The sequence below is a fragment of the Patella vulgata genome, chromosome 3, assembly GCF_932274485.2.
Source record: "Patella vulgata chromosome 3, xgPatVulg1.2, whole genome shotgun sequence".
Classification (NCBI taxonomy): domain Eukaryota; kingdom Metazoa; phylum Mollusca; class Gastropoda; family Patellidae; genus Patella; species Patella vulgata.
Window position 1 is genome coordinate 60,162,765 of NC_065881.2, and position 24,792 is coordinate 60,187,556.

Consider the following 24,792-nt stretch of genomic DNA (forward strand, 5'->3'; position numbering starts at 1 on the left):
AACAATTATAAATTCTGTTTTAGCGTTACTTTGAACTAATAGTGTAATTCTAAACTATTCTTATAATTAAGTTTTAGTGTAATTCTGATCTATTTGTATAAAATTACTTACCTCTATTGTAGTTATTGATATAGTAGTGAGGACTGTTTCTTCTTTCCAACATGCAGCATGTATATCAAGATTACGTATCTGTTTCTTGTCACGTAACATATCTGTAGTAGCTTTAACAGGTATCATTAATTTACTACCATAATTCTCCCAAGTAACTTTAATACCACATGGTGTATGCATCATATCATCAGCATAACCAATCACAGCTTGTGTTACAGTCTCATCCTGACATTTCAGTTCTTTGTAAGTCTGGATTTGAGTGGTGATTAGAATGTAGCATTGTTTCCAATCAGATAATTTACCACAGAAGAAACCAGGTGATATAGGACACTTGATATGCACCATTTCTGCTAATCCACCCTCCACCACAGTTAAACTTGATTCTTGTATCTAAAATACAAAAAGGATTCTCATTAAGAAACAATTTTAGTGTCATATTTTGGATTATGATGGCATTTCCGCATTCAGGATATTTTCAATATTATCTGAAAATATGGTCAGAAAAATAAAATCATTAGCCTAAAGTATTTATTTGGCTTGTTATTAATGAAATAAGAAGGGTATTATCAACTCCTACATTTACATCAAATATAGCATTTATATATGTAGCAACAAAGAGGGGTGATCATATCAAATGAATGAATACATTTGCAGGATATATAAACTAATATCTACCACAGAATCAGACAGAAAGCAATTTGAATTATCATTTTAATGTTAAAATATTTATCAATATAAATGGGGTTATCATTAAAGAATGAGCAGTCGTAAAATGAGACATTTATCTTTATAAGTGCCAGAGATATGGTGTACCTACATTTTTCATACTTTTTCCAAAAAAAAAAGTGTTACCCTGGTAAAACCTTTTTTTTCCTTTATTTTCAATGTTAGTTTTCCCTTGTTTATTACATTTCCTAACTACTTGTACTATTTTCAATTCAATAGCTTTAACATTTCAGAATTAAATTTTTTCGATAGCCTCACCCCTTAATAAGAACCCATTAAAGGCTTTTTACCATATCCTGTTCATATCGTCTATTGTGGGTGATGAGAAATTATCAATTCATCATATCTTTGTATATACTGAACAGAATTAAACCATATTAGACTGATAGTCCTTTTACAAGATTCAACTTTCACAATAGTGTAGTTTACACAGGATTAGTGAGATTACCAGTCCCTTAAATGATGATGAATTTTTGTAATTTGCACATAAAATATATGAATAGCCATGAAATTCTATTTGAGTGAATCAAATTATTGAAAGTATAAGACTTACCTCTACTGTAGCTTTTATAATAGAACTGTTTCTAGGTGGAGATTTGGTTGTATCACAGTTTAATGTAAAACAAGCTATAACAGCACAGTGGACCTGTAAACATTACATTATAAATACAGTACAGTGTTCTTCATTTTTTATTTATTAACCCTTTCAGTTCCAGAAATATTTGATGTCAACTGATAATTTTTCATGTCAACTAAGAGATAGTGTTTATTTATCTAGAAATGTTTGCCACAAATGAACTTCAATTTGTTTGTATAGCTTTAAATTTTAATTAATACAAATCAGAATTTTCTAAATTGTTTATTTTTATGTGTTTATGTTATCTTTTGTAATATAACATTGTCATCATGCCCCAAAGAAAACTTCACAAAATTAAAACTATGTCTTGCAAAGGAATATAAAATGGAAGCATAAAATTTATGTAAATATCTTGGCCAATAATGAAAATAGTTCTAAATATGTGGTACCAAACATGTTATTCCAATATTTAGATCTACAGACTGTCAAATATATTTTACTTTTTAATCTTTACGTCATCCATGCAGAATAAGGATTATGATAAAGAAACAACTTAACATAATCAAACTATGCTTACATGGAAGAGAATTTTACCCATTTGTTTATAAATCTTAGTCATTGAAATTAATTATATTGCAGAATACTTACCGATTCACCTAGACTGAAGTTAGAAAAGGTTTCAACAGTTGCTATGCTGACGTTTGTCTCAGTAAAAGGACCTTCATCTATTATAGTTTCTTGTGATGTATACCATACCACTGTATATTGTATATCAAGTGTTTCTTTACGTTCAAACTCACAATTTAGTGTCTGGTAAGGACTTTCTTCATGATTGACAACACTCAACATAGGTGTTTTCACATTTGGATAGGCTGCAAAAAATCAAACCAATCATTGTCATTGAATTCAAACAAAGGTAAAATCATATTCATTTATGTAGTACAACACAGAAATTCATTATTCAATGGTTTTCAAGGAGGTATTGGATATTTGAAATCTAAGAGATTAATTGCATTAAAATAGATTCGATTTTAAACAAAAAAAAATATCAGCAGGCAAGTTTTTCATAAAAGTACTTACAAGTTTTTTGTGAGAATTCTGATTTACTAACAGATGGTATACAGAACATTTCAGCTTCACCAGGTTTAACATCATTTACTCCATAACACACTCCATTAATATAACATGTATCGGTCTAAAATATAAACATTTATATAACATGTATCAGTCTAAAACATAAACATGTTCCATCAATAGTCTAAAATATACACAACTTCATCAATATAACATGTAAAAGTCTAAAACATAAACAACTCCATCAATATAACATGTATCAATCTGAAAAATAAATACACTCCATTTATATAACATGTACCAGTCTGAAAAATAAACATACTCCATTTATATACCATGTATCAGTCTAAAATATACTCAATCAATACAACATGTATTATATAATCTGAAAAATAACATATTCCATTTATATAACATGTATCAGTCTAAAATATAAAACTCTCTCCATTAATATAATAAACATTATAAAAGCTTCTTAAATTCTAACTTACCATAATCTGACATCCATCATTTGAACATGTAACACAGTCAGTGTTGATAATAAATATATTAACATACATTCCAAATGTAACACCATTATTACTGATACTGACAGAATAACTGGATTCAGTTGGTAGAGTACATGATACAGTGTTTATATTAATAAATGTTGCTGTAACTTTAACTATTGTTGTTGATATTTCTATTCCATTGCTCGAAAACTAAAATAGAAGAAAATATAATGGTTGTAGTAAATAACCCCCTGTTACTCCTATGAGTAAATATTTTCTTTAATTTTCTTTAATTAAAGTCGTGGGCTTTTGAGACAAATTAGGTTTTTATTTTCAAAAAAAAAAAGAAAAAAAAAAGAAAAAAAAAGAAAACCTTAATACATTCCCAAAGAACCATAATTCAAATAAATTATGATTTATATAACATTGTAAATGATCCTACCTGTATTTGTTTAGTAGCACAGATTAATTTATCAGACTCGTAGAAGTTTTCACCATAGATATAAACTGTAGTACCACAGTTTCTAGCTTTCTTATCACAGTGAAATGGGGTGAGTGTAGAATAAATAGTTGGTGGTTGATTTACATCTACAGAACAATCATCTCCTGCATAACCTCTATTACACAAACAAATACCTAAAACATATTACAATAGTATTTCTTTATTACACAAATACCTAAAACATATAAAAATAGTATTAATTTATTACACAAATACTGTATACTTTCATGTACAAGTTACAACAACAACAATTTGTTATTCACAATCACCTTGAAATAAATGATAATAAGTAAAGCTTTCAATATTCATTTTACGAACATACTGTATATGAGCTATAAATATAATTATTTGAATATTAGAGACCCATCCTTTTCTAGCAGGGTACTATTAATATTTTACTATGCTGTCAAATTACTATTATCAAATTATGGACTCGTATAATTGAACTGCGTTACCTTGACTTTGGGAAGATGATCAGAAATCATCCACCATTGACCACCTCAGAATTCATAGTATTATTCATTTATAACAACTTACCATTTCTACAAGTTCCTTGATCATTACAATTTTCAGGACACAAGAAATTATCTATCTCTGGAAATATTGTCACTTGTCCTTCAATCACCACCCAGAATGTGATATCAAATTCAATGACTATGATACATTGTTGATTTAAGGTAGCTAGAGCCGTTTCAGCAAACGACGTGTCATCTAGTACCTGTTAAAAAACAGAAAAGTAAAACTAATGATCATCTCAAGGTCTTATAAACTAAAACTAGAGAGCAATTGCTCAAGGCAAACTAAAATTATCGAAATTAAGTTATTTTCTATTTCATGTGGCAGCGCCATGGAATAAAACTTTGCTAGGGCAGCGCATTTCTGCTTTCCCTATATCCAATTCCAGCTACAAAGGATCTTTTATGCCAATGTGCATACAGGTTGACCCCTGTTTGTCCTGACAACTATACAAAACATTCCTTATTGAACTCATGAGGTGCTACCCTTGACAAGTGAACACCAGACTTTTAAACTCCTGAGGCTCTTCTTGGCCCATTCCCAGATTCAACCACTCAACTAGATCATTTTTTTTTAAATTGAATTTGCACAAGGCAGGTGTAATGTAAAAGACTGCCAATATAACATTAAATAAATAGCTTCAAAACTATTTTTACAATAGCTTTGATAGCATACTAAAGAAATTTTTCAACTGTTCAAAACAAATTCTTAAATCTGTGCCAAGATAAGAAAAACTTATGGCAAGACAATTTTTACCTGAATATCTTCAACACATCCTGATATAGTTGTAGTACTATCTAGGCTAGGTATTTTACTTGTACATAAAGAACCAGTTTCACTCTCCAATATAAACTTTCTACAATATTCAGTTGCTGATTGTAACGTCCATCCTCCTGGTGTCGGCCATGTTGGTATCTGTAAAAATAAATTTACAATTATATGCACTACCAGTATTCATTAGTAAAGGGACTACGGTACAAAAATAAAAGTTAGCAGAATTACTCTCCTCTCGATACATAAGAATTACTCCCCTCTCGATACATATGTCTTGGGCCACAATAAAATAGTGTAAGACAAAAAATATCATTTATCATTAAAGATCAATTCCACTTTGTCACAAAAATTCATAATTAAAGTCTAACCATGAGAAAGCTGCTTTTTGTATCTCTCTTTATACAGAGATTGATTAAATTTAATTAAAGTAAACATTTTGAATTACCTGTGGAGTAGCTGTCAGATTATATTCAAAGATTTCATTTGGTATTTCATCACAATCATCACCAGGTTTCATGGCTGATTCCATCAGACGAGTTGTTATATCAATCCCTGATTAATAAGTATAAGTATATCTATATTGCATCCATATCACATATTATTATCTTCTGTTTACTCTTCTTTCTATTCCATCTACCACGTCTACCCCAGGCCCTCTCATCCCACATTACTGACAAAGGGAAACCTGGCTGGACATCAAGCCACTGATTACACATGAATACAATCTAGTATTTATTGTGTTTGATTGTTGAATGTTAAACTATCAATATCATTAATATCACAGTTTTTATCACCCCCCTCCCCCACTAAATATCACGTATTACTGTTAGTTTGGAATATGTATTGGTGCTAAATGACTTCTTCAAAACAGTTTTGTTGATGAGAAGAAGAGTAAATTAGCCTATGGACTTACCCTTTCGTCTTTTACCAAGTTCCTCAAAACAAGCAGAAACATAACCATCAGCACCACAACTTATAGCATTTTCAGCACCACATGAACAGAAAGTCTTTGTCTTAGTAACAGCTTCTACAGTTCTGGCACATACTCCTCTATATAGTGAATTCATTAGACTGACTCTGTGAAAGTAAAATAAGTTAAATATATAAAACTTTGTGTAGTGAGGAGGTGATAAAAACATTTTCTATAAGATCTGATTAGTTAAATACTGATTGGGGGCTTTAAAATGAAATTTCCAGTTCCATAAGCTGATTCCCTTAGTTGGTGATTGATATTCAATTTTTTTCTCCATGAAAAACAATTCTATCCACCTTTATTGCATCTTCATCATCTAAAATACTTAATCGCTAAGTGACTAAATATCTGAGCTTTAAAATACAAAAGTCTAGTCATATTCAGCAGTCGGAAATTTGGCATTCAAAGTTTACAAAAATCTTGAAGAAGAAAGTCTAACAATAAACAGAGAACAATGCCAGCTATTAGAATCCGTATTTAAAATCTTTCTAGATGCCTTCTCTCAAATGCCATATTGAAGGATCTGGCAGTATTAACGATGTCACTAATGCATTCTTGGATTAAATAAATGAGAGCACCTCAAGTTTTTCAAAAAGTTGATTTGAAATGCTTCTATTATTATTGATTTCTTGTTAGAATAGAAAAGCAGATAGAATGCACTCTTCCAAGAGAATTTTTCTAATACAATACTGCCTATACCCACATTTTGTTGATATGTAAGAAATACACCCATACCGTATCTCATTTAATGTACATCTCTTTAATGATGGGTTTTAAATTGTTAGTGAATTTAACAACCCATTCAAGAAAACATACAAGCCGTCTGTTTCTTGGGTGTTCTGAATAAAGTTCTATAATTATCATTTTCTTACCTCCAGGTCTGTGAGAATGTATCAGGATATTTTCCTTTAAGTTCTAGATATTCTCCGTCTGGTGTAAGAAAATCGTTTGATTTATCATCATCAAATGTTCCACACAATCCTGTAGAATTATAAATCAAATAAAGAATATATGACAAAAATATTTTCGTCAAAAACAAAATTAACATTGTGAGAGCAATCAATTCTACAATTTTGGCTAAAGTCTAAATTCATCTAATTTCAGCTTTAGTAGGATAAGAATTTATTTTTGCATTATTACAAACCTTCAGTATGTTTATAATCTATAGTAGATGCTTGTATAAAGACATTAATATTTCTTCTACCAACTCGTACTGTAACAGTTGTACCACCAGGTAACATTATCTAGAAATAAATCATCACAGTTAAACATATTCATATTGTTTGGTTACATCATGGTTCTAATCCCTTCACTGACAGAGGTGAATTTCATATCAATTCAATCAATTTGCAGCTTTCCAAACCCACAATTGGGCACCTGTATAAACAGAGAGAGAGAGAGAGAGAGAGAAATGGGGTTTAAATGTCCACTCGACACAAACTAGGTCATTTTGGGACTAACATATGGTTTAATTTTTTTATTTCAATAATTCGCTTGTGCGTAGGGGTTTTTAGCAGTGGAGGAAACCGGAGGACCTGAAGAAAACCCACGAGGTTGGACAGGCAACCCTACTCCTTGTCACGCACAATGACAGACCGTATGATACAGCGTGCGTGTGCTAACCATTCGGCCATCCATTCCCCCCCCCCCCCCCCGGTATTAACATTGGTACATGTTGGTCCTCGGATTTGAAAGTAAGCAACTTTAGTCCATAATGGCAGTTTGTTTCTAAAAACATGTAGCATGTCTAGCTATGTTTAGTTTGGTTTATATCATTACATTAATTGAAATGACAGTTTACCAAACAATTCACGATCCTTCATGCAAATAGGAATATAATAAATCGATACTTACAGAATATTTCTTTCCGTGGTTATATTGGATTATCTTAAATCCTGGTGTAAGATCTCCATTTTTATACATATTAACTGTTACAGGATATTTTCTACTATAATCATCTTTAGGTCCACATTTATCTATAACTACTACATCATCATCAACTCTTACAGCTACAGCACAATTACATGATGCTGATCTCTTTCTCTTACTATTACTACATTCTCTATAGAATGCATGAACCTGAAATCACAATGTAACACCAAGAATATAACTAACCCTTTTATAGGAAACACAATATTTTTCAATCATATTAAAATCTGATGTCTTCCTTCCATTCTTTTCATATTGTCAGTTCATCACCATCTAAGTAAATTAATCTTAGATATCCAATCAAATGTCTAGATAATCAAAACCCATCAAAAAAGTTTTGACTGGTAGATTATTTGGAGTTAACCAATGACAATCTAAGTATTAATGAATGCATGTATAAAAAATCCTTTAGAAACAAATGGAGGGCCGTGCAGTAATACTATAATAGTAAAATAAAACAGTGTGAAAATGTTGTTATAATTTTAATTAGACTAGATATTTTTAGCACCCATACTTTACAACAAATTTTCCTTGAAATATAAAATTTTGTTTCTACAGGAGATTCTGTTATCAGAGTTCAGAGAGAAATCTGAACACATGTAAAAAAATTGACAAAAATACATATGACAAATTTTTTCAAAGACAACTCTCCATGTAGGTGTGGTCTTTATCCAGAATTTCCCTTTAATAAGGTTGATTCCACTTCAAATGAATATTTACAGCCTTGAAGCTGGATATGGTGTTTGACTTTCCAACTTACCGCATAATCAAATGTTGTATGTCTGTAGAGAACAAATTCTCCAACAAAGAAATTATTATAGTATCTGAAATATAGAATTTATTTATTTAGGTGAATAAATGAGTTAACACTATGTCAGTGGATTTATCTGTGAAGTTAAATCTCATGCATTCAGTCTCTTTGAAGTGAATTATTTAATTGATTCTTTTGGTTATTAAAATGATAGATTTTCAGACTTATAGAACTACTGAATGTTAATAAACTTGTTTATATTTACCTTCCATCAAATGTTGTAATATGTGGATCATTGATAGATTTACATAAAGCCCCTTTATCTCCATCTTCAATTTCCAACTATAAAATATATATACACATTATTTAATACTATATACAATTTCAATCACTTCAGTCATTTTCAGATGAAAACAGACCAATAGAAGGGAATTATTATTACCAGGGACACATATAATTTTTAGCCTTCAAGGGATCTTTAGCACACAATGTCAATTTCTAAACTTCAATAGAGCTTCAAAAATTATTTTTAAGAAAAAGCAATTATGGTTGTGCACACTGTTCATAACTACACAACCACAGTGTTTTGACTATAACGACACTATAATGACACAATCATAACATTATAAAAGCACATATTATCAACATAAACATATTACCTCTATTTTGCCAATTTCATAAGTTGTCATCTTTCCGATAGTAGTACGATGTGGTATGTTGGTATTGATCATTACTTTACGTTTCTGATTCTTGTCTTTCTTCAAATCAACTGTAGCACGAACAGATACTGTAAACTCATTCATCCAATTCTCTTTAGTTAGAGTCAATCCACAAGATGGCTTACTGTCGTCTGCATCTACTAATTCTATAACAGCTTGAGGAATGATGAAATCTGAACCAGGACATTTGATGTCTTGTTCTGTTTGTGGAATATGGTAGTTTAATGGAATGGAACAGTCTGTGTCATTACACAAAACAAATGGTGGGAAGGTGGACTTAATTCGGAATACTTTACCATCATCTCCTTCTTTAAGTACCAAACTTGATTTGGTGATGACCTATAAGTAAAAACAAATTCAACAATTTTCATACAACATGACAAATTATTTCATGAAAACAAGTTGAGTTTGTTATGTAGGTTTTCTTAGGATATTTTTGACAACCAATTGGTACCTTTGTTCGTTTTTAAAATAAGAAGGCTTTTTTACATGAAAGATTAACAAATAAGAGGCTTTTCTGGTAGTAGTTTCTGAATTTTACTCATCTAAATTTCATTACCTTTTAAAAAATAATTTGGAGGGTGTGTGTGTCAGTGATGGGATTTCAAAATTTTCCTTGTCGGACATTTTACCGAAAATAAAGGGGCATAACTCTTATCGATATATAAACAGACGGATTCATACCACAATTAAAAATCACGTGTCAACAAAATATTTAAATGCCGTACGTAATAACAATAGGTGAACCTCGCTATTTTTCATATTTAATTCCCGTACGGTAATCAAATATATGTCTGTAACATTCCTTCAGCGTATGGCATACGTGACTCATAGCACATAGCTTTATAGTAAGCACTGTCCCGTAAGCGATTTTCGTTCGGCAATCGAATGTGTCAATCACTTGTCAACAAAATATTCAAATGTCGTACGTAATAAAAAAAAGGTGAACCTCGCTATTTTTCATATTTAATTCCAGTACGGTAATCAAATTTAACTCAGTAACATTCCTACAAACTCCTGCTTCGGCATCAAATTCACAATAGTATGCATTACGTGTCTTTGTTTATACGGCAGCAAATGAATGCAGAACTTCCGGAATAAGAATCGTTTTCTTTACGTCAACAAAATATTCAAATCCGCGCGTAATTAAAATAGGAACACCTCGGTATTTTTCATATTTAATTCACGTGTGGTGTTCAAATTTTTGTCAGTAATATTCCTATAAAATTACGTGTTTTCGTAATACGATAGAAGGAAAGTTTGCCGATCCGTAACTACTTAAGCTTCCTTCAGCGTATGGCGTACGTGACTCATAGGGGTTTGTTTTTTTGTTGTAATGTATGTAGTTGTTGCAATTTGATAAATATCAAAGATTGAATTGTATAGTTTACCTCTACTTGAATGGTGATTTCTGGACTTTTAACAAAAGGGCTTCTAGTATTATTACAATCTGATGTACTACATACAACTAAACCACAAAATACCTACAATATATAAACAATATCTACATTACAAAATCATGCCATACATATCACCTGGCAAAATAAGTTGACAAAATCACAACTTAATTTTGTATTTGGACAAAAAAAAAAGACAGTCTAGATAAAGTATGTATTCCTACCTGACATTAATATTTTCCATGACAAATAAATGATTTATTTCTAGGCTTGATATCATGAATCTAGGAGTGGTTGCAACAATTATCATCACAAATTTATGACAATTCAGTTTTCTTTAGGAAACTAGTCCTTTAGGTTTTTGTAAAACTACACTTACTCTAGAACCATAGTTAAGGTAAGAATCTAATGTAGTATGTGATACAGTATTCATGGTGATATTTCTTTCTATTTCAACTTCTGTTACTAGTACATCATCAACAAACCACTGTGTATATATAGTTAGAGTTGTATCATTATCTACATAGTTAGACCAATCACAATCAAAGTTAAATATAGACTCGTTCTTATTATAACTAGTCGATAATGTTGGCACCACACCAATATCAGCAAACCCTGAAATAAAGGTAAGGAAATAAAGTTAAAATACGAACAATTTGTCAGAAACAGTTTAAAATCAATAAGACTTCTTTATTTCATATTTTTGACAGTTGCTAAAAATTGAAACATAATCAATGTAAAAGCAAATAAGAATCTAAAACAAATGCAAAGCCTAACATTTTTAGCGCAATAGTTTCATATATGGTATATTTCGCCTTATTAGGAGCATGTGTACATGCTAGAAATCTGATGGTTTAGGTACATAGTCTAATTTTATCTGAATATTAAAAACTTACTTAGTCGACTTGTCCACGATGTAATGTTACGACTTGGATCACACAGTAAAGTTTTATCATCTTCGTTGGTATCACCAATTTTATAACAACTATCAGCAATATAACAAAATCTTGGCTGGAAAACAGAACATATTCATATAGTTTATACAATTCTATTTTCTAGATAAAGTCTTGTCAAAACCCATGCTAGACCATTTCTATGATACCTACCTTCGGTTAACATGCTTTTCAGTGAACATGTTGACATTTTAATTTTTTTAATGTTTTACAACTATTCTTTTTTACATTGTATGTATTTTAATTGTAGAGAGCAACCTGGAGCAGCTTATTAGGTGGAACTATCAGCACTATACAAATTGATTATTATTATCAATAAAGGTTGGATTATAATTCTATTACTGGATGATTAAGATTATAATTAGAGAACTATATGGCATTTAACGTCAATTCGATATTAACCAATATATGGTATATCTTGTTTTTTTTTTTAAATTTGCTCGTGCACAGTGATCATTAGTAGTGGAGGAATTTACTTACCATTAATTGACAACCATCATCGGAACATTCAAAGCATCTGGTATCATAGACTTTAAGAGATTGTTGAAGACTATATAATATACCATCATTAGATATACTGATGGTATATGATCCTCTACTAGGTAATTTACATACAATATATTCATAGGTATAAAATACAGCTTGTGTTATAGTCACTACTCCTGTTGATACATAATCATACTTCCCAGCATACTGAAATATAACAATAGAAATCATACTCATTTTAATATTACTAACAATAGGAAATAATTCCACACAATCCATGTTCTGTGCATATCAGTTTGCTGTTTGTAGAGGCTTGAATCCATTAAGTCAATAATAAAATCTAGCATGTTTAATCACCTGCTAAAATTATTACTTTCTAATGATCTCTTGCATACAGATATTTAATAATTAGAACAAATCAAAGTCATCTTTCTCTTAGTGGAGTCAAATTGCATGAACTCAGGCATGGTAAATATAATTTATTTATTATTGCATAAAAATATTAGCCCAAGTATGTATACAAGGATATATATGTATCATCTTTAATTAAACATATCATAAATACATCATACCTCTTGTTTCTCAACTTTACAAGTTAAGTTGTCTGATTTAACAAACGGTCCACCAATAATACCAAAACTCATACAATCATTGTCCTTTAAATCACAGCCTAATCCTGGTCGGAACATGTCTAATACTGGTGCTACAGTTACATTAACAGAGCAATCATCTCCAACAAACCCATCATTACACTCACAGGTACCTGAAATAATCATAGGAACAATTTATAAAACTACTAAATGGATTAAAGCACCTTTATGTACGGATCAATACATTACATGTATATAAAACAGTACAATACTCTATGGTTTTGGATGCCATTTGTAATGAACAAAGAAAAACACATCCTACAAGACAATGCAGAAGTAATAAATAATGGCTGATTCACAAACAGCAAAATAATAATAAAAAAAGTGCAGATGTAAACAACTGTTGTTCAATTTAGACTCTTGAAATATTTCACCAAACACAATTGATGAAATATTACAAAAAATTAAAAAAAAAAATAATGAAATATAAATCACTTTATATACATTTCATGCTACATTAATATATGCTTTTAGACCCATTTTTGTGTATTTTAAGTATGCCCTTTAAGAATGATAACGCAAAGGTGCTTATACTGATCATATAATTAAGACTTGACTTGATTGTGTGTTCAGTTCACTACTTTTCAACCCAACATATTCCTTGTGAAAGCTTACTGCTTAAAATGTCTTACTGTACAAAACCTAAAGCCTGTAGATATGAACTAGAATAATAATAATGTAAACTTACTGCTGCGACAAAAACCATTTCCACTACAGAGATTAGGACAGATTTCTTCTACAACTTCTGATACCCTACCTCTTATAAACAGAGTAACATCTCTACTGTATACTGATAAACAATTCTCTACAAAATTATCTAATGCTGTCTCAGCCCATGATTTATCATCCAACATCTGAAAATATACCACAAAAATCATGTCATACGACTGAGTTTATAAGTTCATGAAATAAAAATTGGACAATTTTTCTAACTTTGTCACTTTTAATTTTTATAAATATTTTGCATTTTCAGTAGAAAGTCCAATAGCATGTTGCTGGTGTTGCTTTTCTGTTATTTATATATATTTTACTACTTATTTTTAGTTTTACAGGGTACTGTGTTGTATATTGTGCAGGCAAACCAAATATCCAGGTTAAGATAATTAGTTATTTTGTTATCAAAAATGCATCTACTGAACCAAAGTGAGATACCCATACCAAATCATGCCACAGGTAGTGTTAAAAATCTGCTTGTCGATTGAAATTATTTTCTATTTGAAATTTAACGTGTACCATAACTAAAAGATCTGAATTTGTCTTAATTGTGAAGAGACATGCTATATCTGCGCTCAATTCTAAATTTAAATACATAGTTACAATCTATATTACAATCTAAAGAATCAAATTTTAAATATTTTAAGCCTAAATACAGTGAATAATAAAACGGAATCATGATATATATTTACCTGTATATCAGATACACAAGATGTGATTGTTCTCTCTAGTTCTAGTGATAATATACCTATTTCTGAACATGATACGCTTACTTCTTTACTAAATATATAAGAATAACATATCTCTTGAGCTTCATCTTCTGTTATACCAGATGGAGTTGGCCATACTGATGGCTACAAATAAAAACATACAAAAATGTTTAAATAGATTATATTATTGTGAAGTTATTGCATATTTGTATGTGGACTACCAACATCATAATATATCTTCAAATTCTTTTCTGTAAAACAGATCCATTATAATGCAAGTGTAATCAGTGGTTCCAAACATCAGAATATTAATCAAAGCTTGACAATTTACATACCTTTTTGCATTTGCATAAATTCTAATTTGAACATCTCTGATTGAGTTACATAGCCAAATCATATGATAACGAACATTATTTTTTACTGACTAATACACACCTCAAACATAGAAATTCTTTTATTTTTTTATAAATTTAAATAGAAAAATTCAGGTGGTTGAGCATCAGAGGACATGCTAAATAAATGTTGACTTACAGGTGATACATAGTCAACATCATATTCAAATTCTATCTTAGTGACATCGTCAGTACAACCTATTGGTTCCCTAGCTTCTTCTAGATATAGATTTGTCACATCAGTACCTTGTAATAATAAAAATAAAAATTTGTTCAATATCAAATTATTCACTTTTCACCTTTAGACCAAAACTTGAGTGAGTTTTGGGAGGTAAAAGATTGGAATATATATAAGATTTTAAGTTGATTTCAATGTTTACATGTATGTCTTATTTGTATTTTAGTTTATTTATTTTATTTGTATATTTAATTTCTGTACCATATTTTGTAAAATGCATGTGAGCACTTTATCATGGAAATTGTGCACTATAAAATGTATAATGATAATATAGAAGATGCTACATTAGTGTCACAAGTCAGAAGCTAAGAAAAGAGAAAATTTTGCTTTAAAGATATGATCTGATAATAATATTAAACAAATTATGGATTTGCATGTACACAGGGAAAAACTGAGGAATAAATGCACAGATAAAGTAGTCCTTTATGAAAATATCAAAAGTCAAATTTTGATATCAGGTTTTTATAAATAGTTATTGTATTGGTAAATAATTACTCATTTATTCCATCTCGTGCATTGAGACTGAAGAAATACAATTTAACATTTGATGCAAAAAAAGTACCATTTCATTAAAGAAATAGAGTTTGAAATGTTTACAGAGTTGATTACTATAAATAATAATATTTTACCATCTGTGTAACGTTTCTTGTCATCTTCACCAGAACATGTTGCTATATGATTAACAGGTGAACATTGTGCTCCAGTTGGTAGACATCTACAATACATCACTGGTTTACTGTCTTCCTCTACTGTATCTACACAAATACCAGAATAATGGCTGTCTTTCACATCAACTCTACAAAATAAATACATTTATATATTATTAGTAGTTGTCATTTATACAGGTTCAATTATGCAATATCTTCACCATTCAATTTAACATTTTGGATTGTTTGTGTTATTGTAGTTTATTCAATGAAAGGAGATTGGCTTGCATTGTCAATTGGTTATAGTTTTTGGCCATTCATAGTACCAAAATAATATCAAAGACACAAAGCAGTAGTGAAGCTACAAGTGATACAAATATTTGTTTTCAGTTTAATCCAATAAATAGTTTGATATAAGCAAGCCATAGCACTGTTTTTTGATGATTTTAGTTAAGTCTAATATGAATTGGTTTAATGAAATGAATAAATTAGATATAATTACCTCCATTTCAAAGAGAAACCATATGGTTCTTTTTCTTTGCCTGTATATATGGTACCATCAGGTAATGTTAGGTCATTATCTTCATCTCCATCAAATGTACCACATAATCCTACACAATATAATACGGTAATCAGAGGTAAAGATATGTACACATCATCTCTTTTCATTGACTACTGATTAAATTCTAAAATGTTTTTCATGTTCAATTTCAGAAATGTTATCGACACTTTCAAAACAAAACACTATATATCATAAGAAATTACTATATTGCCTTGTTTTAACAACTGTCTGTCTTCATTATCCAGCTGATGCATAAATGATGTTTAATTGTAAACCCAAAATCATTTCTGGATTAAAAGTAATATTTTACTCTGTACTAGTGATGTCAATTCAAGGTTATTTATATACCTTGTTTTGATGTATGCCTACATTACATTCAAATGGAATTTTAATAATTAACAAATCTCAATACTATAATATTACAGTATAATTGTGTCAACTGAAAAAAATTGGTTTAAATCATTTTAAGTATCAGCAGCTTTGATGTGGAATGCCCTGCCGTTAGTTATAAAATCTGCTCTTACATTATCAATATTTAATTCTAAATTAAAGACAATCCTGTTTTCTAAATACCTGTCTTCATTAGCCCAGTCAGGCTTTTTGGAGTATTTGCACTATATAAAGTCATCATCATCATCATCATCATCATCATCACTGAACTATTACTTACAATGGGTTTAATTGTATCTTGAACTATTACTTACCATGGGTTTGATTGTAATCATTAGATGAAGCTTGAATCCAGATATTGATATAACCTATCTTTTTTCTTGTCTCGGGTTTAATATTGATAGCTGTACCACCAGGTAGTTGAATCTGTTAAAAGATACATTTTAATATCAATATTAGTTAAATTAAATTTATAATTCATGGATGACAATCTGACCTTATTCAAAATCATATTTTCGTAGATACAGACAATTGATTTGGTGTTGCAGTAAACCAAAAATCGAATGTTAATTAGTAAAAAAAAAAAAATAACTCCTACTTCGTCATTTGAAATGAAATGGGGTTTAACGTCCTACTGTTCTGCTCCATTCATCTTTCGAAACTAAAATTTAATCATATAAAGCTTGTCCCGTCATTAATCAAAACAACTTATCAGATCAATTTAATTCTATATGTTATCTAGATCTAGGTCAAACAGATTTTAGTTTCTTTAATCAATCTTTAGTATCTAGTCCAAACAAACTATGGCATTCAATGTTTAATACATTTTATTTGTAGTCTATAGCAATTCAAATAAATGGATATTTGTCTAGAGTTATCTGTATAATTATAACACCTAAAAATTCTTACCTTAATTTTCTTTCCTTCTGAGTATCTGAAGATCTTTGTTCCTTGTGTAAGTTCACCGTTCTTGTATATAGTTATAGTTGTTGGTGAACGTGAGGATCCCAAACGAGAACTACATCTATCAACTAATATGACATCATTACCAGACTTAACAGTTACAGCACAATTACATGCAGCTTTCTTACCACAACGTCTATAGAATGCATGTACCTGCAGATTAAATTGGACTTTTATTATTCTAATACATTATTCATTATGTTAATACTTTATTAATTATCAAAAGACCTGGAAACCTATTTCCAACAATCAAAATGCTTCTAGTTTATCTACTGCCTTTTAACTGGTTAAGTGTTGGGTTCTGAAGTACGATACTAAAGGCACATTAATTTGAGAGGGCATGAGTACAGAGCCACTAGAAGCAGCATTGCAACGAGAGTGGAGAAGGATTTCACAAGCAGCCATTCAGAGGTCCATCTCCTTCATGCAGCGATGTTGAATGATGTGTGGCTACTAGAGATGGACACACACAAGTTATTGGCTTTTGATTTGTACCACTTGTGCCTATGTTTCATTCACTGTAAAGGAAAGTTGTTATAGCCTCCTAGGTTTGTTGTTGATTTTCTTGTGTCAATAAATGTTCATCCTACAATCATGCCAAACAAATCACATTTCAGTTGTTTTATGTCTCCCCAGCACTTCAAGTCAAATCAGTGGTGCATTTTCATCGAGTCTCAGTATATTTTTAGACTCAAGCAATGAGAGGATCTCACGATCTCATTAGTTTATTTATTATTTACAAAACTAGTTTTTATATTATTGTAAACAGAATAAATGTCATCATGGCCCTCAGGTAATTTTCAACTGTTAGTAAATAATGGTAAAGATGATATCCTATACAACATACCTCATAAGGTAGAACATCATGTTTATATAATATAAACTCTCCTTCTCTAAATATATCATATGTTCTAAAATATAAACAAATAGAATATCAATAAATGATTCTAAAATAAAACCAAATATAAAATCAAGATGGATAGAGAACAAGCTAACAATAAAAGGAAATTTTCCGTACAATCAGGGGCCATAATCCAAGAAGTTATGGTCTGAAATGCGTGAATATCGAAAGGGACTGAGATATGGGGATATTGTGACATTTAGCAGGTCCACAGCTTTGGTATTACATACTTTTATACAATTTGCGATCAAGGAGCGGCCATTGTGACGGGCAGTCACTGTTCGATTTTCACGTAATCATAATAATGGTGTAACAGTGATATATTAAAACATTTTTTTAAATCGGATAAAAATTATGACCTCAATCATCATCAGGGTGTAACGATGATATATTTAAACGATTTTTAAAATTAGATAAAAATTGTGACCTCACGATTTAGGAAATTATACTCCGTTATGTGCGAATATTGAAAGGGACCGAGATCTTTGGGATATAAACACATGTTTTAGGTTTCATGAAATTGGGTAAAAATTGTGACCTCTAGATGGTCCACAACATTGATATTACATACTTTAACACTATTTGTGTACAGGGGGCGGCCATTTTGTCTGGCAGTTTCGATCCGACTTTCATGTAATTCGAACTCAGTCATCATAATGGTGATATATTAAAATGTTTTTTACAATCGGATAAAAATTGTGACATCTAGAGGGACCACACGCATAGGGACCATAATCCAGGAAGTTACGGTCCGATATGCGCAAATATCATTTCAAGTTTAATCAAAATCGTATAAAGCTAAAAACGTGATTTCTCGTACAATCAGGGGCCATAATCCATGAAGTTACGATCCGATACATGCCAATATCGAAAGGAACCAAGATCTTTGGGAGATAACCCTATATTTGAAGTTTCGTCAAAATCGGATAAAAATGGAGACCTGTAGAATGTCCACAAACAAATTATTGACAGATGGACAGGGGGGCCTGCAATATACGTTCACATAAAAATGTAAGGTTTATATTTACATTCCATCAAATGTTGTTATATGAGGATCATTGATAGAACCACATAAAGCTGTTGTATCTCTATCTTCTATTGTTACCTTCAAATATCAAAATATATAAATATTAAATTGTGATACAGTTCCTGTACCATGTAAGGCAGATATATAGTTTTAAAAATGATTAATACCACTTGTAAGTCAATTTATTTTTTTTTTTTTTTTTTTTAATAAAGTTTCTTTTTTATCAAATAACACAAAGAAACAATGAGTCATACTCAGTCTATAAGATTACAATGGATCATACTCATGTAAATAAGATTGCAGTGAATCATACTCAGTTGATAAGATTTACAGTTAATTAATTATACTCTGTCGATTAAATTACAGTGAATCATATTCAGTCAATAAGATCGTAGGAAGGCATAATTTTGGAATTTATCATTAACTCTCTTTCTTTGATTACTGTAAGTTTAAATACCAAAGATGTATATTTATACTTTTGAATTTTCTTCAAAGTCATCACTGAATAAGAACCAAATTAATCCTTATAATTGCACCATAGGTTTATTCAAGCACTTATATATTTGCAACAGCTATATCTTAGGATGTTATAATTTGGGTATGTAAACATCATTTTACACTGGAAGACAGGAATGTTATGACGGAATATAACGATTAAAACTGTAGTCATGTACGTACAACTGTAACTTACCATAGATGTTGATATGGTTCCATTAAATTGTATGACTTCACCAGACATGACAGTTGTGGTAATTTCTACTTTGCGCTCAACTTCACCATCAACCAGGCCATCCACAACAGCTTTAATAGGTATTTGTATGATGTCTTCTGATCCTGTTACTGATATCTGACATGTTGGTGTTTTTTCAGTAGAAACAAAGACCGTCTGATAATAGTTAGTAGTCGATGAACAGGCATATTCATCCTCGTCTTCTGGTAAATTGACATTCAGGTTAATACCACACGTCTCTGTACCATAACAGAGATATTTAGAAGGAACTGTTAACTGTGCTTGTATAAAGCCGGGTTCTTTTCCTTCTACGACAGTCAGTTTTTCAGTAAGAACCTAGATTTAAAATTAAAAATGTACTTCAAGATTAAAGACAATCAAAGAGTATTTATACCAAAATATATTTTGGTTTCAAAATAATTCAGATCGATCAATTTAATAAATCATATTGTTATTGATGCTATTTTTTTTAAATACTATTAAAATGGAAACAATGAACTTCTATTTTGATGTGCTAAAGGAAATTTGAACTAAAATTACAGGTATTTATTTTTTAGGTTTCAACATTAATCAAAAATTTTTTAAATGTAATTAGTAAATAGAAAGTTGTTTAAACATATAAAAAAGATGAAATGATAAAATGTATTATATAAATAAATATTACCTTCACTTCAGCAACAAATGGTTTACTTTTCTTTGGTTGACTCATGGAAGCATTACAGTTACTGACATAACATGCTTTTAGTCCACACTCAATCTATAATAACAGATACATATACAAATTAACAATGAAATTAAAGGAAGGAAACTGATTTGGGTCTTAAACAAATTTGGAAAACTTTTCTGTTGATCGGATCAAACTAGTTCGAAATCAGTTTGTTTGGTTTTACAAATCTACACTGTGGATAACAGATTTAGTCATAGCACAAGTTAACTTCTAATTGTTTTGTCTTTCATTTTAATTTGTTAACCACACCTTTATCACAAAACTATAAACCAAATAAATGTGTTCAGATTCCGATTGATACTCTCAACTTGAAACTAAAACCTGTTTCCATGTGATAATCCATTGATTTTTATTTGAACCGATCAGATTAGAAACCATTTTTTAATTAGTTTCAAATTTGACTGAAATAAGTGCATTCAATTTTTAGATGTCTATGTTATTATTACATATACAGTATTTAAAGGTTTATCACCTTTGTTTTTATTACATATACAGTATTAAAGATATATCACCTTTTGTTTTTATTACATAATATACAGTATTAAAGATATATCACCTTTTGTTTTTATTACATGTACATTATTAAAGATATATCACCTTTTGCTTTTATTACATATACATTATTAAAGATATATCACCTTTTGCTTTTATTACATATACATTATTAAAGATATATCGCCTTTGTTTTTATTACATATACAGTATTAAAGATATATCACCTTTTTTTTTTATTATATATATACAGTATTAAAGATATATCACCTTTGATCCATATGTGATGTTCTGAACATCTCCAATGTCTAATTCCACTTGTGTTTCATTACCAACTAGATCAATTGTTTTAATAACATTGTCATGAAACCATTCTATGTAATATTTGACATCAGATAAGTTGGGTAGTTGGAATTCACAGATAAACTTAAACTCATCATCACTAGATACTATACTTATATTAGGTGTTGTCTGTAGATATGGGAAGTCTGAAAAAATCCAAAACAAAATTATCATTTTTAAAAAATGGTAAATCCTGCTCAATGACCACCTCAGTATTACGGGCCACTCAAACCAGAATCTTGGGATTCCAACTTACTTTAAAGACATATTCTTATCTCTCCAGCTGCTGGACTTAGAAAGTGTGATTTCACTGTACAAGTTATAGAACAACACAGCAAAATTTATTAACCTGTATCACTTAACATACCTTGTATCGTGCTCCAGTCACGGTAATTTTGTTGTGGGTCACAAACCAAACTGTTATTATCGTGTTTTCTAACACCAAAATCATAGCAGACATTGTTTATAAAACAGGTATTATCCTAAAAATATACACGTAAATAAACATTAACATAAAACATATATCTTTATTTATTCATATGCTGACATTCCACAGAGTCAAGCTTTCTGACAGATGCAATAAACCAGAACATAATGAAATTTTGGAAATCTCTTTGGAAATATATATTGATGTGATTAAAATGAGATTTTCTGACTATATTTCAAAGTTATTAACAGAACAAAGTAGAACGTGGATTTTAAAGAAAAGTTAAGTTTTGAAAATCTAAATTTACTATACCTCAAGAATACAATAACCAGATCGGTCACACTTGTGACATTTTGGTGAATAAACTGTAAATATACTTGGTTCAGTTGTATACAATGTTTGATCGTTACTAATATAGATAATATAACTATCTACATTAGCTGGTACAGGACAAACTATCTGATTAAAATTAATAAAGATAGCAGCTATTTCAACCATAGTATCTTCTACAACAGTATAGTTCTTTTCTTCAATCTGAAATAAATCAAACCAGGGCCCGGTTATTCAACTCGCCATAAAATTTATGACATTTTATATAAAAAAAAGTATTTGTTTAAAAGTATTCAGTTATAATTGTGGATAACTGGTGAGATGTGTTACAACTATGAAACTAAAACACCACTGATATATTTTCTTGTAAAACCAGTCTAATTAACATTATACTAACTTTCCTTCCACTCTATCTATTTTATCACCCATCTATTATGAATATAAATGCTTACAACTTAAGATTAAATTTTTTTGAAACAAGCTAACAGTACCCCCGACCTAATCCCCAAATAAATACATGCACATCATAGAACTGGCCAGAATCTCATCTAATGAATCGTCGAAATGAAATGGGGTTTATTCTCCTACTATTCTGTGCTAATTGGGCTAATGAAGATGACTAACAAATCATCAAACATTCTACCGTAATTTGAAGTTATTAGTGCCAGAGCCTTATCAAACTCCGTCAAGACAGTCACTTAATGAATATTCTACCTCAATTAAAATTTACTGTGTCCCACACAGACCGATAAATATTCTACAATGTATTTTCAATCCTCTTGTCAGTTAGGCTGGCCCAAACTGTGGAAAGTTTAAAATCTCAGCTTAAAACTCATCATTTCAACCAGGCTTAATGTTGTTAGCAGTGAATGAGTTTGTTCAAACTTGAAAAGCGCAATAGAAATTACCATAAGGTATTTTTGTGTTATATAAATTGAGAATTATTATTAATATTATATTATTAATACTTACCAGGATTTGCTGAAATTTACAGGTAAGATTTGGTGATTGCACAAACTTGTTTCCATAGATAATAACTTCATTACATTTGTCGACAGTGACATCACACAGTCCAAGATTATATAAATTATATATCATAGGTGGTACATCTGCTCTTACTGAACAATCAGCACCAATTAACCCATCTTTACATTCACAAACACCTGAACAAAAAACACTTTGATTGAATATATTTTAAGTTTCTAAAATTAATCAATCTAGCAAATGAGCTAAATATACATTGTGAATAATTTTTAAGTTTCTAAAATTAATCAAACTAGCAAATTATATTGAATAGTGGGGTCGCTCCATTGTGAGTTACAGATACTTGCAGTCAAGTGTCATCATCTGTGTCAGTCCCAATAACTAAAAGTTTTAATGTTGTCAAGGTAAATATGTTGTAGTTGTGGCAATTGATGGAAATATCTACTTCAAAATTTTGATGGTTCTGCTCGGCTCACTGTCTAGCTAGGTGGGTGTGCAATGTTCGACCAACGCAAATACCAAAGCTCAACAGCTAAATCATGTCTGTGAAGTATTTAATGAAACCTACCTTTGTTACAAGTACCATTGTTAGAACAATCATTAAAACAGATAATATCTAGTATAGCTGGATCAGGTACTTGTACATCATCAATAGTTACCCACATGTTTATATTACTATATAATTCTATAACACATCGTTCTAATACACTAGTTATATAAGTAATAGCCCAATCCATATTATTATTCATCTGTTAAATAAACAAAGACAATAAAACAATTTAAACGAAAGATAATAAACACAATATTCAAGAATACATGTACATTTGAAGTTTTATTGTAATAATTCATTCTTTAATTTTGTTAAGGTGACTTTCAACACACTGATGAAATAAGAGTATTTATTATAATTGGGCTGTAATATAAGTTTTTGATACCACCCCCCCCCCCCCCACACACACAAAAAAAAAACCAATGTATCTAAGTGCTTTCTTCTAGAAAGAATTATATATCAAATGTCCAATTCTGTGAAATACATGAGGTGTAATACATGTTTTACTCCCCCCAAAAAAACTGTCTTGGTGATTTCTTGTGGGAGGGATTATATATTAAATGTTCAATTCTGTGAAATTTCTGCCTTTGAATATACTTTCTAGATTCTAACAACATAAATTTACTTCTTAAATAGTGCAGGAAGTCGGCACCACACAAAACATGAAAACCAGGAGGACAAACATAGATACAATAGGAAAAAGAACATTACCCTGATATCAGAAACACAAGATTTAAGCATTAAATCCATCTGTAGATCAGGTACTGTAGAACACATATTGGCTGGTTTAGACTCTGTCAATAGCTTGGTACAATATTCTGTAGCATTATCTTTAGTTAAACCGGACAATGTTGGCCAATCTCGTTCCTTTAAAGACAGATAAAGATATATTGTTACAAACAAACTGATGCACACACTTCTCATGAAAATTAGTTGTACATCGGGCTTTCAAATTGCTAAGTTTATGAGCTTTCCTTGTTGACATTCTCTTAATATATTTGCTTTCTAATTTCCTATGTTTCAAAACTTTACTCAAA

General features: G+C 30.3%; 1 protein-coding gene and 1 long non-coding RNA gene across 2 annotated transcripts in view; both read right to left on the reverse strand.

The window, feature by feature from the left end:
• Positions 1-24,792, reverse strand: part of LOC126816797 (uncharacterized) — a 112,182-nt gene that overhangs the window by 65,630 nt on the left and 21,760 nt on the right. Inside the window, exons 31-65 of the mRNA XM_056099289.1 lie at positions 24,467-24,622; positions 23,774-23,954; positions 21,393-21,610; positions 20,568-20,660; positions 19,865-20,239; positions 19,175-19,251; positions 18,093-18,156; positions 17,192-17,398; positions 16,597-16,708; positions 15,833-15,941; positions 15,313-15,479; positions 14,585-14,691; positions 14,117-14,197; positions 13,318-13,483; positions 12,552-12,742; positions 11,974-12,186; positions 11,437-11,551; positions 10,920-11,155; positions 10,535-10,627; positions 9,084-9,482; positions 8,690-8,766; positions 8,434-8,497; positions 7,599-7,823; positions 6,889-6,988; positions 6,617-6,725; positions 5,685-5,848; positions 5,217-5,323; positions 4,754-4,912; positions 4,019-4,199; positions 3,422-3,615; positions 2,980-3,189; positions 2,495-2,609; positions 2,063-2,286; positions 1,391-1,483; positions 112-501 (exon numbers count right to left, since the gene is read on the reverse strand). Coding sequence (XP_055955264.1) covers positions 112-501; positions 1,391-1,483; positions 2,063-2,286; positions 2,495-2,609; positions 2,980-3,189; positions 3,422-3,615; positions 4,019-4,199; positions 4,754-4,912; positions 5,217-5,323; positions 5,685-5,848; positions 6,617-6,725; positions 6,889-6,988; positions 7,599-7,823; positions 8,434-8,497; positions 8,690-8,766; positions 9,084-9,482; positions 10,535-10,627; positions 10,920-11,155; positions 11,437-11,551; positions 11,974-12,186; positions 12,552-12,742; positions 13,318-13,483; positions 14,117-14,197; positions 14,585-14,691; positions 15,313-15,479; positions 15,833-15,941; positions 16,597-16,708; positions 17,192-17,398; positions 18,093-18,156; positions 19,175-19,251; positions 19,865-20,239; positions 20,568-20,660; positions 21,393-21,610; positions 23,774-23,954; positions 24,467-24,622 — 5,772 coding nt within the window. The remainder of the gene's footprint in view (positions 1-111; positions 502-1,390; positions 1,484-2,062; positions 2,287-2,494; positions 2,610-2,979; positions 3,190-3,421; positions 3,616-4,018; positions 4,200-4,753; positions 4,913-5,216; positions 5,324-5,684; positions 5,849-6,616; positions 6,726-6,888; positions 6,989-7,598; positions 7,824-8,433; positions 8,498-8,689; positions 8,767-9,083; positions 9,483-10,534; positions 10,628-10,919; positions 11,156-11,436; positions 11,552-11,973; positions 12,187-12,551; positions 12,743-13,317; positions 13,484-14,116; positions 14,198-14,584; positions 14,692-15,312; positions 15,480-15,832; positions 15,942-16,596; positions 16,709-17,191; positions 17,399-18,092; positions 18,157-19,174; positions 19,252-19,864; positions 20,240-20,567; positions 20,661-21,392; positions 21,611-23,773; positions 23,955-24,466; positions 24,623-24,792) is intronic.
• On the reverse strand, positions 20,588-22,324 carry LOC130012137 (uncharacterized). Its single transcript, XR_008787435.1, has 4 exons — positions 22,204-22,324; positions 21,832-21,946; positions 21,393-21,610; positions 20,588-20,660 (listed from the first exon to the last, which is right to left on the reverse strand). It is a non-coding gene; the product is annotated as an uncharacterized LOC130012137 (long non-coding RNA).